Source organism: Lissotriton vulgaris, chromosome 3_1, assembly GCF_964263255.1.
Source record: "Lissotriton vulgaris chromosome 3_1, aLisVul1.2, whole genome shotgun sequence".
In the NCBI taxonomy this organism is placed as follows: domain Eukaryota; kingdom Metazoa; phylum Chordata; class Amphibia; order Caudata; family Salamandridae; genus Lissotriton; species Lissotriton vulgaris.
This window is the reverse complement of record NC_141689.1, coordinates 264,306,015-264,322,412: the sequence shown is the minus strand read 5'-3', so window position 1 is coordinate 264,322,412 and position 16,398 is coordinate 264,306,015. Positions and strand designations below refer to the sequence as shown.

The following is a 16,398-nucleotide window of genomic DNA, read 5'->3' as shown; positions in this document are numbered from 1 at the left end:
CATTTACATGCACAAAGCGGCAGGCACCGCGCGGTGCCTGCTGCTTTGTGCATGTAAATGCAGGGAGTACCATAGGTACCCCCCTTCACCCTGGGGGCCCGCAACGGGCCGCCAAAGCAAAGACCAAATGCCTTTTCAAGGCAGCATTGGCATAGGACCACCGGCATCATAATATGGCTGGCGGTGTCTCGCAGACATCGCCGCCATATGTATGCACTTTTTCCGCTGGTCGCGAATGCGAACGGGGGAAAAGCGGCGGACGGTCTTGCCATCCGCCGCGGACCCCCCAGCCATCCTAATGTGGTGGGGATCTTTTCTGTGAGAATGGCGGACGGATTGCCTCCGCCGGCCTGGCGGAGGCAATCCGTCCGCCATCCTAATCGACCCCTATGTTGATCCCAAAAGAGAATTCAGTTATCCATTACAGATAATTGATTGCAGCCGATATACAGGTGAAAATATAACGAAATTGAGCAAAATCTGCTAAAGTTGGAAGTTTCTATTTCTTTGAGCATTTCCAGCTCCTGGCATCCGCTGGGCAAAAATGCAAACTTAAGAAGCGAAATCTACTGCCTGATCATCAATATAATGGACATGATTTATGTCATGTACTAGCTACACTATCATTCCCAGCTTGATGCTGTTGCTATATCCCAGGAGGAGGCTGGAGATCACCAGCTGGCCTGATATTCAAAGTGAATTCAATGATCAAAAGATAGCTATGGCAAGACTCCAATTAAAATTGAAAGAAACCAGAGAAACAAAAAAAGACTAAAATTGTTTCCTAAAAATAATCCTCTAAAAACATCACATTTTATTTAGCATGATCAGTTCAAAAAGCACCAAGGGCCCTGTTCATGAAGATATATTTGTGAGTATAAATTGTTTGACGTATGCCTAATATTTCCGGAAAGTATCTCACCTCCTCGTATAAAAAAAAACTTTGAGTATCAGGCCTTCAAACTGTGAGAATCCTGGTGCATCAGTCTTAAGACCCTTACCCTGGTGAATAGACTGTCAGCTAGTAGCAATCTAGGGATTGATGTGACATTGTACATGCACTGCTCACGCACTTTTCTAGCTTTGACGTACACTTCGAAATAATTTCTCCTCCATCACATCTTTAACATTATCCTTTTCTTTTTCACATTCACTTTATGTTAGTACCTCTACTCTGGAATGACCTATACCATCTGCTGATTATTTCCAGTTTACTAGCCGACTATTTTTAATTATTGATTATTAATTAATTGTATTAATACTCAATCAATAGTTAATCAATATTATATTGTTATGATTCATTATTTTAATAAGTATAATTAATTAATATTATATTATTACATGAATATATTATTATTGATTAGTAACTAATTAATCCGCTACTTGCACCTTCCCGTATGCGCTTCATATTTTGTGGATCCACCCCACAATTCCAACCACCTTCTTCCACTTTAGTTAATTCAGAACTTTGTCTCACTACCAGCAGTAATCTCAAGTGTGGGTTACATTTATCTCCGCTGTTTAAACAGCCAGAAACTACTCTATTGTGTTGAAAAATAAATGGCAACCCAAATTACAAGGATTTCAATTTTGTATAAAAGCCTCACCTGTTCTCTTCCAGTAATTGTCTCTGTACACAAGACTCTGTAACCTTGAACAGGGCCATTTGCATAGGCAGGGGATTCCCAGGAAATGAGGATTGAGGTAGGCGAGGTAGAAACAGCTTTTGGGTTTTCAACTGGACCTGGAACTTGCACTGTGAGATAATGACACAAGTTGCAAAATAAATGCCTTAGAGATCTTTGTGGTTGATGGCAAGTTACTTTCATGAGTTAATTACTTTACCATTAAATAGCCAGTTACGTATGCAGAATTTCTTCTGCATGCAAGTGCATACATAACAATTAACAACCTTGAAACAGTTGGGAATGGATGCAAGCAAGCAGTTTTTTAAAACAGAAAAAAACATTCACTCACGCACGCACAGGTGTGCACGCATGCTCGCGAATACACTGTACCACCCTTCATGAAAACTCTAAAACCTCAAATGCAGATTTGATGAGAGGAGCGTTTAGGTGTTTATATTCTTCTTAAACAGTGTGTCAGTGTTTTCATTGGGCCCTTAATTATGACTCTGAGTTAATTGGACTATGCTGGAAATTGGTATATTTAAAACGATAATGCAACACAACAGAGTGAAAAATGTACAGTGCCTGGCTATATACATTATAGTCGTTAAGTAATCACTAAATTACAATGAACACTGGAAGACTGTTGAAAACAAAAATGCAACTCAATAGCAAAGCAGATGCAAATAGTCTGGACTGTTACAATGTTTACAAAAATGTATTGCAATCACTATCACTATAAAATGGAGGATTGCAAACCTCCGTCCACAACTACCATAAGGGGCTTGCAAACCCTTACTATTCCAAAACCCAATGATTACGAACCCCAAAAAAAGGCTAATCAAAAGTCATGGTAAAAACACTTTGTCTTCGAATTTGGCCACGTGGCTTACTGTAGCTTGTAGCTATCTCGTTTGTTTAGTTAGGATTTGTCAACTCTTTAACCCCTTCCACGCTGATGACGAGCTGGGCTCCTCATGGCGTAGCCTCCTCGCACGCTGATGACAAGCCCAGCTCGTCACGTACCATGTGTTTTAGAAAATCTCAGCGTGCGAGTGGAATTCCGCTAGCGTGCATGAGGTTAAAATGAGGCTTTCTTACCAAACACTGGAGCAAAAAAGGCTTGTGGTCAGTAGCTCCATGCTTATGATGACTAACCTTGTTCATGAAGAGATGCATCATCACAATCACCAGTGGCTCCCTCTGTATGGCACAGGCCATTCTCAAACTAACAAGAACCATCACAAAAGCATCAACATCAGTGAACGTCTAAATAATAGAAGAGGGGGCAGGCATGCACTTGCCAGGTGGGTAAATAGCAAATTCACCTGTGCTTGTAGTCATAGTTTCTTGGGGCAACTCCAATGTGGTCTCAGATGAGGGGCAGACAATGCTTCAAGGGCAGGTTGGGGGCTTTCAAGCAGGCCATCTCAGCAGCAGGCAGGCTTGCAGAGATTCAGTAGGACCTTCAGACTTGTTCATAGCCAGCAGGATATGGGCGGTATGTAGTTTATGTTTTGGAAGCAGTAAAAGCAGCATGGTCCTTGTCAGTCTGACTTCCTAATGATGCTGATCAAGCTAAAATGAGGACTCTGGTTTTATGTTCAACTTAGGGTTGTTAGCGTCAGTCCACTCCTAATCAGAATCTCTGCATTTCATCTAATGTCCAAAACCATTCATTTAGTGTAGGACAGTGTTTACATCCTAAAGGGAGCTTCTAGGAAGAAGAAACCCGCCCTCTTCGCAGAAAGCAATGTGCCGGCCATTGCCTACATGCAGGTGACCATGCAAACTCTCCAGGAGAATGCCTGGGTGGTAACATTTATATGTTCCCTCCTGCTTGCCTTAGAACGCAAAGAAAGTGGAAGGTTGAAGACATGACAAGCATCCCCCCTTCATCATGCAACCACCACTCTTACAAAGACCTCTATTGACAGTTGCCAGCTATTTTTTTATTTATTTAGAGATACAGTGTTTTTCTAAAGTGCTTCTTTTCACTTAGTGCTTAGTGCATTATAAACCACTGCATACTGAGTAAGAGAATATGCACACAGCAAATAACATGTCAAACAAAAGACTAACCAGGGAGCTAGTAGGCAAGAGGGGTAATGAGGGTGGCATGATAGAGTAGATATACAACACATTAGTAAAGTGATTACATATTTTACATTCGGGGAACATGCACCAACAGAAAAAGGGGCAATGCATCTCCAAATATGACAGACAGATGATTTTCGAATAGAAAAGTCTTGCGATATTTTCTAAAGCAGGGAATTGCCTGGTGCCATTCTAAATAGGCTGAGAAAGGAGCTCCAGATTGGGGCAGCAGCACTGGAAAATGATTGCCTTTAAACATGGTAAATTCTGAAATATGTGAATTCTAACATGAGGGACGGATGTATGACGGTACCACGTGTACTTTTACAACGCGTACCGTTACCACGCTACTTTTACCATGCAAGTCGTTACAACGACTTGCGTGGAGGGGCGCTGGATAGTAAATTATTTAATTTACTATTCCAACTCCAGTCCCCGTGGACTCTAGGGAAAGGAGTTGGATAGTAAATTAAAGTATTTACTATCCTGGAGCGCCCCCAGCGCATTTCGTTGTAACGACCTGCGTGGTAAAAGTAGCGTGCTAACGATACCGCGTTGTAAAAAATGCGTGGTAACCGTTGCATACCATGAGGGACATGTGAACTTGAAGCATATACCTGCCACACCTGTTCTGATGCTCAGAATGCATAATTCAATAATGATGAATATGTTTCTAAACAATAGTTTAAACCTCTGCAAATTTCAACAAGTGAGTCCACTGTCTGCTTAAGTGGCTCGGCTTAATTTACATAGGCCCCAGCTCCCACTTACTTTGGACAGCCCACTGACCAGTCCAAGGCCCTTTCAAACTCGGCTGTCTGCCTCGAGTCCCCGCCTTGCTGAGATCCTCTTCTCTCCCTCTGCTCTCACTGACTCCTTCACACCCTTGTTTTGACCTATGCTTTGTACTCTTGCCTTTTAGGCTCCTTTGTCCTTGACTTCTGTGCCCGTTTGTCTTATTTCAGATTGTCCTTTTCTTTGGTGCTTTTTCTCTTGTGCACTTTTGTGCTTGGCTTTAGTGTCTCTTTGTCTTTTGTGCCTGTTTGGTTTATGTGTTGGCTTTGATGCCCATTTTATTGCTCAGCCCAATCTTCTCTGTTCATTTCTGTGCTCTTTTCTAGTCCTCTTGTGCCCATATTTGTGCACGTTTTAATTGCCTTGGCCATGACTCATTTCTACTGACTGCTTTTTCTCCCCCACTTCAAGAACTCCCCCCACCTCACACTCATGCACTTTTCCTGCCTCCTACACCCCCTCTCCCTACCTGTTCTTCCACATTCCTTCTCTATTGAGGTTTCTTGCCCTTATGTGCTCCTCTACCTCCTAGGACTTACTTAATGACGGCCGCTGCATGATCGTGTAGCATGTGGCCCAGTTGGTTAGCCCCTGGTGAGCTAAAGAAAAGCCCATCTGCACCCGTCTGTATGTGGACTAAGCCCAGCACCATGGAACCTGGTCTGTCCGACCACCACTGCTACACTTCCTAGAACTTTCTAGCATTCAACACCGGATACTGACACTCTTGCTGTCCGAACTCCACGCAGCATCACACAATAGGACCCTTCTCATTTGCACGCTACCGCTTCTCTTGTAACATCACCCCTAAGCCGCACACCACACACACCTCACCGCGAACCACCTGCATGCTCCTCACCCAGAACTCTTGGCATAAGCGCTACCAAGGTATGGAACCTTATTGACACAGATACTCCCTGGATATCTTGTTTCTCAGCGAAACCAGCCTCAGCCTGTCATCCATCCACCGCCATCACAGAGGCCATTTGTCCACAGAGACAGGCCCCACAAACCTTTAGGAGGTCTTGCAATCATCCACAAAGACACCATCACCTGCACAACAACAACAGAACAACACATGGCACTAATAATTCACATGCACTTCCAAATACATGTAATCCACTACATGACCATCTCAGGCATCCTCGCTTATTGACTGCCAGGACCCGACACCACCTTCAGTAAACTTCTCACAGACTTCATCACTCCCATCAACTTTAAAGGCAATGGCTACTTACTGCTCAGGAACCTCAATATTCATTTCAATGACCCAGTAGACCACAATGCCACTGCCCTCCTAGACAGCCTCAACAAGATCAAACTCCTACAGGTCATTTAAGGCCTGACTCACATCACCAGACACACGCACCACCCAGTCTTCACAGCCATCAATAAGATTACCTTCAGCCACCTAAACCCGGTCATATGGGCGGACCATTCCATTGTACACTTCTACCTCAATGCACCCCACTCCATCAAACCAAAGCCAGCCATCTAATTCAGCCACAACTGGAACAGCATAGCACAAGATGACTGGAGCCACTCCCTCAGCTCTAACCAGCCTATCCTCACAGGCAACCTACAAAATGACCTATCCATTTTCAAGACTTGGATCACAAATTGCACCAACATCTTGCCTCCCATGAAGTAGATCAGGCATACAAGAATCATGCCCAAGCTTGCTGGTACACACAAGACCAACGAGAATCCAAGACAAATTGCAAACAACTAGAAAGAAGCTGGAGAACCATCCAAAACAACACTTCTAGCGATACCTGCAAATCCGCACTCAGAAGGTACCTAGTCCAGATCAAAGAAGCTAGAAATACTACACCCATGCTCAGACTAGAATCCTGCTCCAACTGCCGCAAGGAACTCTTCAACATCTTCAAAGAATTCCCCCATCTAACAGTAGCCACCAACACAATTACCCCATCACAGGTCCTCTGCGATGAACATTCTGACTTTTTCCACTAGAAAATACTCAAGATCTGCACCAACTTTGCACCCCAAGCCATTATAGAAAACACCATCACGCACCCCACCCCCAACAGGAGCACCCACCTTCTAACAAATTGGAGCCCTCTCACCGTGATGACACAGTCAGAATTATGCAGACCATCCACTTAGGGGCCACCACAGACCCCTGCCCTCACCACATGTGCAACTTGGGAAGCACACTAATCAGCACCAACCTCACCACCATCATCACGTTCTTCATCCTCAGTGAACACATCCTGGATAGCAGCAAACACGTAGAAGTCACATTACTCCTGAAGAAACATTTGGTTAACCTGAACGATCCCATCTACTACAGACCCATCTTGTTCCTTCCACCTTCATCTGCCATGTGCAGCGCCAGAAGTAACGCATACATGGTCACCCTCCCGATTTAGATGGGAGAATACAATTTCAAGCTGGTCTTCTGAGTCCTGCCTCCCAATTCCTGCATAGAGAAACCTGATTCCTCTTAAGATTTCAGCAGGGACTTGTCTAGTGAGACTCGTAGTTTTCTTTGCCAGTAACCTGCTCCTGCAGACCAGTGCACAACATTTTTGTCACGCAATTTAGCGCTTTCTCCGTGCTGCTGACAGGTTAGGGGAAAAGAACACATGCATCTGCATTTTTGATATTCGATCCTGCGGCAACAGTCCCATACATGACAACAACCCAGAATCAGGCCTGACAGAAGTCAATAGGAGAAATACAATCTCCTGCTTGTTTATCTAAAATCTCCCATGTTTCCCTTCTAAAATGTTGGCATGTATGGTCACGCCGTTGCTGCACAGCTCGGGCTCTTCTCAGTGAAACTGGCAGGCCTTGGCTGGAAATGGCGGTCACAGCTCAGCAGTCAGCCTGGCTCGAGAAATGCCAGAGAAATTCAATTTGTCGAGATAGTGTGGAATCCATCCCGGTTTCACCTCCTGACTCCGCGCGTTAATGGAACCCTAAAGAATGAAAATAGCCGCTCGCATGTGGCAAGGGAAGATTACACACCTCTTAAAAGGAGGATTTGAATCCGGACTGATAAGACATTCCCGGAATTGTATTCTTTAAAAGCGTCCAAAAAGAGAGTGTGCGTTAATGCACGTGGAGATTAAACTGGGCACAAATAAAAAGGCCTTTCAGTGCGGAGGATTCTTTCGAAAGCTTCATATTGTGTTGCAGATCTTTTAAAGAGATTACGGATAACAAAATATGCTCTCGCAGATATGTTTCTTCGCTCGCATTCTGTTGGGGTGACCTTTACATCCGTATTCTCTGATGCAACAGATTCCTTTAGAATTTTGGCTCGGTTTTCCGAACAAAAAAATAAGGTTTTCCGTATTCCATTCGAAACTAAAAAAAAAATCAGTAATATAAAGAGTGCGCAATAGTAAAAATGTTAAAATAACTTTTTTAGTATCTCCCAAGTGTCTGTCCTCACTTTTCTTCTTCAATCGAGGATCATTGACACTCATACCCGCTATTACACTCCAGTCTTTAATAACCGCGTTACTAACTGTAAGGGTATGGCTGTATTGTCGGGCTCTCCGGCAAGCAGGGGCATGGGCTATGTGTGCAGATGAAACCCCAAATGGACACGGATTTCACCACTAGATGTCAGTGGTGATCTGTATATGAGACAGCAATTCGTGCGGCTGGAAAGAATGCGTTACCGGTAAAAGCCCATCCTAACCTGTAAAAATATGTTTCGTGAATTTTTTTTTTTTTTAATTCATCGGTGAGAAAAATATGTAGGAGGAACATCTGTGCAAACGGGGATGAAAAATGTACATTTGTTCAATTTAAAGACAAAAGTGAGGTGCAATATATATTAAATGCATTTATTAGATTTTTCCCCTTCCCAACTCCTTAACCTCCCATTACCCGGCTACATCGGCTATTTCTTTGACGCACATCTTCTATGTTCATTCTTGTGTCTGTTTTCCGCTATGCCTTTAGAATGAAATGTGGTTTGCTGCATTCTTGCGTGATTTTATTCGATTGAGAACATAACTCGTGTAAAAAAAAGTCATGCGATGCCAGCAGGAGATTGGCTCCATCATAAAATGTCTCTCAGCTAGATTTTTCTTTCTGCGTGAGCAACTCTCCCGATGGAAAAGATGACGCAAAACTGAATGATACAATATTTAGAGGAATTTCACATAACGCAAAATTCAACAACGTTGTAGTTTATACTGCGCATTTTAAGTGTCGTCTAGGCCTAGTTAATAACCCATTTTGTTTACAGTGCTTTGAAACGGCATAAGTGTGATATTATTTGTGATATAAAAAAACAAGTTGCAAGTATGACAATGGATCAGTAAAAATAAGGTAATGGGCGCTGGATTATATAGTTTTTGTTAGAACTGGGGGTCTCTAGTTGCAGAGGTAGGTACCACTGTCCAAATAGGGACCCTTGCTTCTAGTCAGGGTAAGGAGGAACCATTTTTTACATAACCCCTGCTCACCCCCTTGGTAGCTTGGCATGAGCAGACAGGCTTATCAAAGGCAATGTGTAAAGTATTTGTACCAACACTCACAGTAACACAGTGAAAACACCACAAATGGGCTCCACAACAGTTTAGAAAAATAGAAGTATTTAATCTAAACTAAAGACCAGAATGACAAAAATCGAACATACACAAGTTCAAGAATGTGGTTTCTAAAGAGTTCTTAAGGGTTGTGTCAAAATAATCCACAGTTGCGTTAGAATAGTTCAGAGTTGTGTTACGTTTAGCCAACAGTACCTTTAGATGCGACAAAGTTTCAAAACAGAAGCTGGTGCGGTGAAAAACAGGCGATGTGTCAATCCTGAGACCCTGCGGAGGCGATGCGACAGTCCCGCTGGACGCAGCGGGCGTGTTGCGACGAATCCAGTCTGTATGGGGAGGGAGGCGATACCTTGTGTGGATTCCGGTGCGTATGTTCCGTAGGGAGCGCCTCGCAAAGGCATGATGCGTCGATCTTCGGGACAACGACGATCTCAGGTGCGGCAGTGATGTGCGGTGCAGCGTCAATCTTCTCCTCTCGCGGCCCCGCGATGCGATGGCCCTGTGAAGATGTTCGCAGCGACGTGATGCGGTCCGCAAGCAAGCGGTGCGGCGATATCACCCCGCGACGACAGGCTCTGCGACGATATTCGCAGCGATGGTACTTTTCCTGCACCGGAGCGATGCGTTCCGCAAGCGAAGGATGCGTCAGTTCTTGCAGCGGCAACAGGCGCTGCAACGATCTCGATCTTCGCGGCAGCAGGAATTTCCTCACACTGACGGGGATGTACTCCGCAAGCGAGCGATGCTTGAAAATTTGCAGAGTTGGACACACCAGTGGGGGGTAAGAGAGGGGGGTTAGATAATATGTTATTTGAGTATAAACTGGTTGATAATGGAGACCATGACACTGTTAATAGTATTCATAAATATCCTCAGCTAGAAGAGCAAGCAATAATAAAAATAGAATCCTAGATATGAGAAGGAAGGAGTATGAGGGGCTAGAAGTTATGAAATGTTGAAGAATAATGATGTAACGATGTGGGAGACATTAAACTCAATAAAATAAGTTTAAAAAAAATAAATAAGAATTTATACAGGGAGCACTTGCACTTTGACACTGATCAGCAGTGGCAAAGTGCCCAAAGCTTCTAATCCAGCACAGCATCAAAAATATAGGAGATAGAGGCAAAAAGATAGGGGGAAACCACGCCAAGGGTGTCAGGTCTAACAGTTATCAATAATTCAGTTTGGAGAACACTAGCATTGGCATTGCTAATAGGTCTCGCCTTTGGGGCCTTATATGTGTTGGTGGTGTTGTCAATGTCTTTAAGCTGTGTTGCAGAGCAGAATGGCTGCTTTGCAGCATGTGGAAAAATTATTATAAAAATGTGTTAGAAGCATTTTTGTTACCTTATATATAACCAAGAAGACATTATGTACAACCGGAGAACCCTGTTAACAAGAAATGGTAGAGTCCAAAGCTTTCTTTTTAATATAAAATCAGGGCCTTTGGTGGTCATATCACTGAAAATACAAGATTTAAAAAAATATTGTCTATGAGTGCTCATGGAAGACAATTTATATGGACTGGAATCTAGAGAATGCTAACGTGATTCTGGTATTTTAACTGAACTCTGCTGGTCGTTTTCTATCAAGAAAGTTAAATAGAAGCAGTTGCCAGAAGAGTAAAAAAAAAAGGAAAGTCCCTAAGCAGAAAGCAAATCTGGTATTTTAATGACCTCTGCTGTTCGTTTTCTATTAAGACAGTTAAAATGAGGCAGTTGAACAGAAAAAAAAGTCCCTAAGTGGAAGTAGACAAGTCCTAGGGATGATCTCCAGAGCCCACAAAATACATACACATATAAGTATATACTAAACTATAAACAAGAGGTCTCGAATGCTCGACCTAAAAATAAGCTAATGGCATTGTAAATGACAATGTCCTTTATTTATGTTTCGGTTTTCAAAATATAAATAAAAGTCATTGTCATTTACAATGCCAATAGCTTACACCCACGTAAATACGTTACCTATTACATTGCAAATGCTTGCTTTTAAACTTGGGAATGAAACTTAGTACTTCCAGGTGTAATCCAAGAAACAATTATCTAACTACCTACGAAATAGATGGTATTACTCAAATCAATTGAGCATGTTATGGACCTCAGAAGGATGAAAGCTTTATTTAAAGCATTCTGGAGTCAAATCTGTAAACTACAAGTTACACATTTGGGGGGGGAGGTGCATCAATCCAATTATCTATCAAAATACACTAGGCGCAATTGGAAAAATCGAATCAAATATTTGTTTTACGTCTTTCAGCTATACCTCTTCCGTTGCTCAAAAATGGTAATACCTATTTGTCCTGCATCTACCCCTTCTTCAATCCTTCTGGGGAAGAAAATTAAATGGCTCCTCGCAAACCTGAGCCTCGTCAGAAGTGGCACTGTTCTCTCCTGCCATCAAGCTTCTCCACATAGAAACTGTCTGTCACACAAAAGTCTAGTTTCCACTTCAGTGTTTTCCCCCGTAACTTCTACGGAACTGGACAAATCCATACCGTCCTCCCATTAAACAGTAGCAAGTCTATCATTGGTCCACCTTCATACAGGAAGGGCGTGGAAACGTGTTGGGAACAGTCAACATGATTCTGCCTGCATGTGAGGAGATGTGCACATCCTTGGCAGATGGAGCCAACCTCTGGGCACGGCGCCCAGTTCAGACAAAGCACTGACAGCACGTGCACGTAGTATTCGGTCACTTTGACGGAAATATTTTATCATTTCACTAGTAGCGCACTAGGACGGTTTGAGCTACTTATAAACGTGGAGGTGGGCGGCATTTTCTTTAGAATATTTATTTGCCGATTGCCCAGAGGTGAGGACATTCTATAATAGGCACAACGTGAAACAAATAAATAAACCAATCAGCATAACTGGTACTCGAGTTTTTGGGCCTGGTGTCATTAGCGGGAAGTCCTGCTTGACCCTGGTGCTTTAGATTTTCTGTGCTGTTTTGAGTGGCGGCAGATAATTTGTGCCACTCACCCATTAATCCGTAGACTAAAATGCGTATTAATTTTCTACAAATCCGGTTAAAATAAGTCAAATGAAAAAGATTGTAACTGACGTGGCATTACGCAAGACAGTTGTAACTGATCCATTAGTCAGTCATTAGTCACAGGAAAAAGGCAGCCCTGTTGACTGGCTCCTTCGCTTGTGCAATGCATGCTTTTTATTTCCCCAGATCCTATTACCGTGTAGTAATTTTACTCAAGCGCTAGAACATTTTTGAAAATGCCACATTTACAACGATTACAGTAGTTGCAAACTGATAAATTCAAGAAAGGAGATAGTAATGCGGGATATGATTTTGTATCCATAAAGTCCATGGGAAGCATCGCTACTTAAACGCATTTGCATTGAAATAGCTGAAAACGAGGCCTTTAAATCCGAGCTGCACTTTAGCATATCTGGTGTAATACCGCAAAAGGCTGCAGTGTGTACATTTGCAAGACAGTCTCTGTTGTGATAGCCGAGACAGCTGCATTGGGAAGTGCCCGTTCAGTGAAGCAAAAAGTTAAATCTGAGAAGGCCGCTCGGTCTCGACAATAAGGTCACCTCTAAGACTTGGAAGAAAGGGCTGCGAGCAGAAGAAGCCCAACATCTGCAGCATGCTCCTGACCCACAATCAACCAGGAGGATATATTCTACTGACTAAAAGTTCAATTACAAATACATTTTACTCGTGCGCAGTACAGCGGAAGTAAAATTAATGTAAACATGAGGAGGATTTTAACAAAACAGCCGGCTTCATTTAAACAAGCTGCTGCCATTGCGCTTTCCCTTTAATGAAAAAACAAAGTGCCTGCACCAAGTAATGAAGAAAACAGTATAATGCCACAAGTAAAACCTCCAGTCGGGATGGGCCATCCAAAAAGGAGACAGGGCAGTAACAAAGAAGCCTCATGCTCAATCGGAGACCAGCGTTTTGCATGAACGATGATGCCAGCCAATCCAAAAGATGGGCGTGGCTTCAAATCCACTACCGAAATTCATAGATTACAAGAGCCCTCACAGATGCAGGAGCGCATGCCTACTCCAACGCTAGGCGAGACCTAAAAAGTGGTAATAAACATGGTTACAGTATTCCAATGACCTACCAACATTATTTGTTTTATCCCTATTTGTTTGACAAAGCAAAAACAATCAGCATCACCACAGACAACTTTATTGGGTTGTTTTTCAGACAGTCAGACAGCTATTAATTTAATTGGATATTTGTTTTGAGGAAATGGATTATGAATAGCAACAATGTTTAGATGAATTTACTCATCTTTTCCGGGACAAACCATAACAGGATCCGAGTTCGTAGAAGTTGCAGGGGTAGTCAGGGGACGATATGGTCTGGAGAATTTTACTACCCCTTCCCCAGAGGCACTTTTACAGATCTTCAGATACATAAAGTCGGGTTCCCCTAGGGATCCTGCCTCGCCCAAGCAGCTTACTGAAAGCCTGATGATCAGTTAGCCTTACATCAGACATCTGCTGGAGGTATCCTTTGGGACTCACACGGTACCTATAGGGTGGAAACAGGCGGTAGTCCTCCCCCTCTAAAAAAATGCGAATATCGGAACCTCCACCCTATTTTACTTCTACCCTATATGGCTAAAGTGGCGGAGAAGGTCGTGAATACCCAGCTGATGGAATACGTGGAGGAAGCTATTCTCCTTCACGCTACTCAGTTTGGATTTCGACCCCGCCACTCTACCGAGTTGGCCCTACTTATGGCGGTCGAGACCATCAGACAGGTGGTGGATGAGGGCCAAACCATGGCCCTAATCCTCCTGGATCTAAGTGCGGCATTTGACACTGTCTGGCATGTGCTTTGGCATCCTTAGGATGCTGCGGAGGTTTCTTCCTTTGTTATCCGTGGAACATAGGACGCTGACAGTTCAGGCTCTGATTGGGTCCAGGTTGGATTATTCCAACATTCTCTACCTGGGCCTTCCAGAGTACCTGCTGCAGCGCCTTCAAGTGGTGCAGAACGCCGCGGCCAGGGCTATCTTCGGCCTTAGTAGGCGCTCCAGTGCCTCGGGCTTGCTGGTAACGTTACATTGGTTGCCCATTCGCAAGAGGATCGCCTTTAAGGCTCTGACCTTGGTCTATAAAGCTCTTCACAAGGGGGGAGCTAAGTACCTCCAAAAGAGAATGGTCTTTTATCATCCGACCAGGTCTCTGAGGTCGGAATCCCTGCACCTTGCTGTCGTCCCTCGGGTAAAGAAAGCGCGCCTTGGTGGGCGCTCTTTTGGATTGCTGGCATCTCAGCTATGGAACTCTCTGCCGCTGGCCCTACGGGGTGCCACTAGCTTATTGGCTTTTAGGAAAGGCCTTAAGACGTGGCTTTTTACTCAGTAGCCGTTTTTGTTGGTATTTCTGGCTCACTACTCTTTTAGTCTTTCTTTTGGTGTTATGTTATTATGCTGCAGTTTTTCTTGCCTTCTCCAATAAAAGCGCCGGGACACTCTTTTTGAGTAGCCGTGCGCTATAAAATGAACCAATAACATAACATAACATAACACTGTAGCACATGTCACCTTGCTACAGTGTCTGAATGAAGGTGGGATTTCAGGTGCCACGCTGAAATGGATCCAGTCCTTCCTGGTAGGCAGTGGTTTCCAGGTCAGGCAGAGGGACTGTTACTCTAATGTGATCAACTTGGGCCGGGGCGTACCTCAGGACTCGTCCCTAAGCCCAACTTTATTTAATCTATATGTCTCCCCAGTGGCAGTCATAGTTGAAGGCCATGGGCTGCGTATAGTGTCATACGCTGATGACACGCAGCTGGTCATCTCCCTATCATGTGCGCCCGATCTTGCTGCTGACAGGCTCAGAGCATGCATGCAGGAGCTGGCATCCTGGATGTCGACCAACTGCCTGAGGCTGAATGGTAGCAAGACGGAAGTGCTTGTGGTAGGGGGGGGCGTCGGTGTGGTCATCGGCATGGTGGCCACCTTGTCTGGGCCGGCCCCTACACCATGTCAGGAAGTCAAAAATCTGGGTGTATGGCTCAATGCGGAATTAACATTTGCGCCCCAGATTAGTCGGGTGGTGGGGGGAATGCTTCGGTGTCCTGAAAGGCCTGCCGAAGGTTCTTGAGCTTCTACCTATGGAGGCTCGAAGGACGCTGGTGCATGCCCTTGTCACCGCGCAATGGGACTATGGCAATCTTCTTTACTTGGGTGCCTCGGGAAAGAGCTTGGACCGCCTCCAGGTGTTAAAAAACGACGCGGCCCGCTTGGTCCTGAGGCTAGCCAGAAGGTCTGCCTCGAAGGCAGCGCTGCATGCACTTCATTGGCTTCCGGTGAGGAGTAGAATGGAGTTTAAGGCTCTGTGCACGTGCCATCACATTATAGGCGGCAAGGCACCGAAACCGTTACAGGACCTCATTACTCGCCAGCCCGAGCCTTGAAATCCTCTGGCGCGGGGCTACTGAAAATTCCCAAAGTAAAAAAGACACGGTTTCTGGAAGCAAGAAGCTGGAACAGGCTCCCGTTGGAACTCCGCCTGGAATCATCTGAGTCCAGATTTAGGGGTAAACTTAAAACTCACCTGTTTGTCCAGTAGATTGGCCCCGGGTGCTGCGGGGACTCTGTTACTCCCACTCATCATAGCGCGGGGACACGCCGGTGTGCGTAACCAGGCGCCTTATAAACCTCCCTATTATTATTATTATTATTATTAGCTTTCCCAATTTAGACATATATAGAAAGCTTAGGAGTCAATGCTAAATATAATAAAATATACCACAATCACAGTATTATACCATTTGACAGTCAAAGATTTTACTGAACTTTACAATTACAAAATTCGCAGGCAGCAGAAAGACAGCTTGAGGACTGAATGAGTGGTTGATACAAGTTTAAAGATGTTTTCCAACGCCTTGGTCATGCATGTCCCGAAGGGTGCCACCTTCCTGAGAAGACCACATCCCTCATTTACCGGAAACTGATTAATAATATCGGGGACTCACTCATGAAGCTTAGGGCGAAGTGGACTGCAGACGGGTTGGAACTTGATGATGAGGACTGGACTGAGGCCGTGTCCTCTCCCAAAGTTGTGGCGTTACAAATGAGATTACGCCTGGTTCAGCTGAAAATCCTGCATAGGACTTATGTGACGGGCCCACGTTTGGTGCGAATGGGACCGGCTGAGTGTGGAGAGTGCAGGAGAGAGTGCGGCGAGGAGGGTACCCTGATGCACATCATTTGGAATTGCTCCTATGTGCAATCATACTGGAGGGCTTTACACGAGGAATTGAGGGCGGTACTGGGACAGGAGGTGGGACTTGAGGCACGGAGATGTTTGTTGAATGTGTGGGAGCCGACGGACCTCAATGAA

At 44.4% G+C, this 16,398-nt stretch overlaps 1 protein-coding gene across 1 annotated transcript in view; it reads right to left on the bottom strand.

Annotated features, from left to right (window-relative positions):
- Positions 1-16,398, bottom strand: part of DCC (DCC netrin 1 receptor) — a 1,223,862-nt gene that overhangs the window by 216,650 nt on the left and 990,814 nt on the right. Inside the window, exon 10 of the mRNA XM_086960395.1 lies at positions 1,608-1,756. Within this exon, the coding sequence (XP_086816521.1) occupies positions 1,608-1,756 (149 nt within the window). The remainder of the gene's footprint in view (positions 1-1,607; positions 1,757-16,398) is intronic.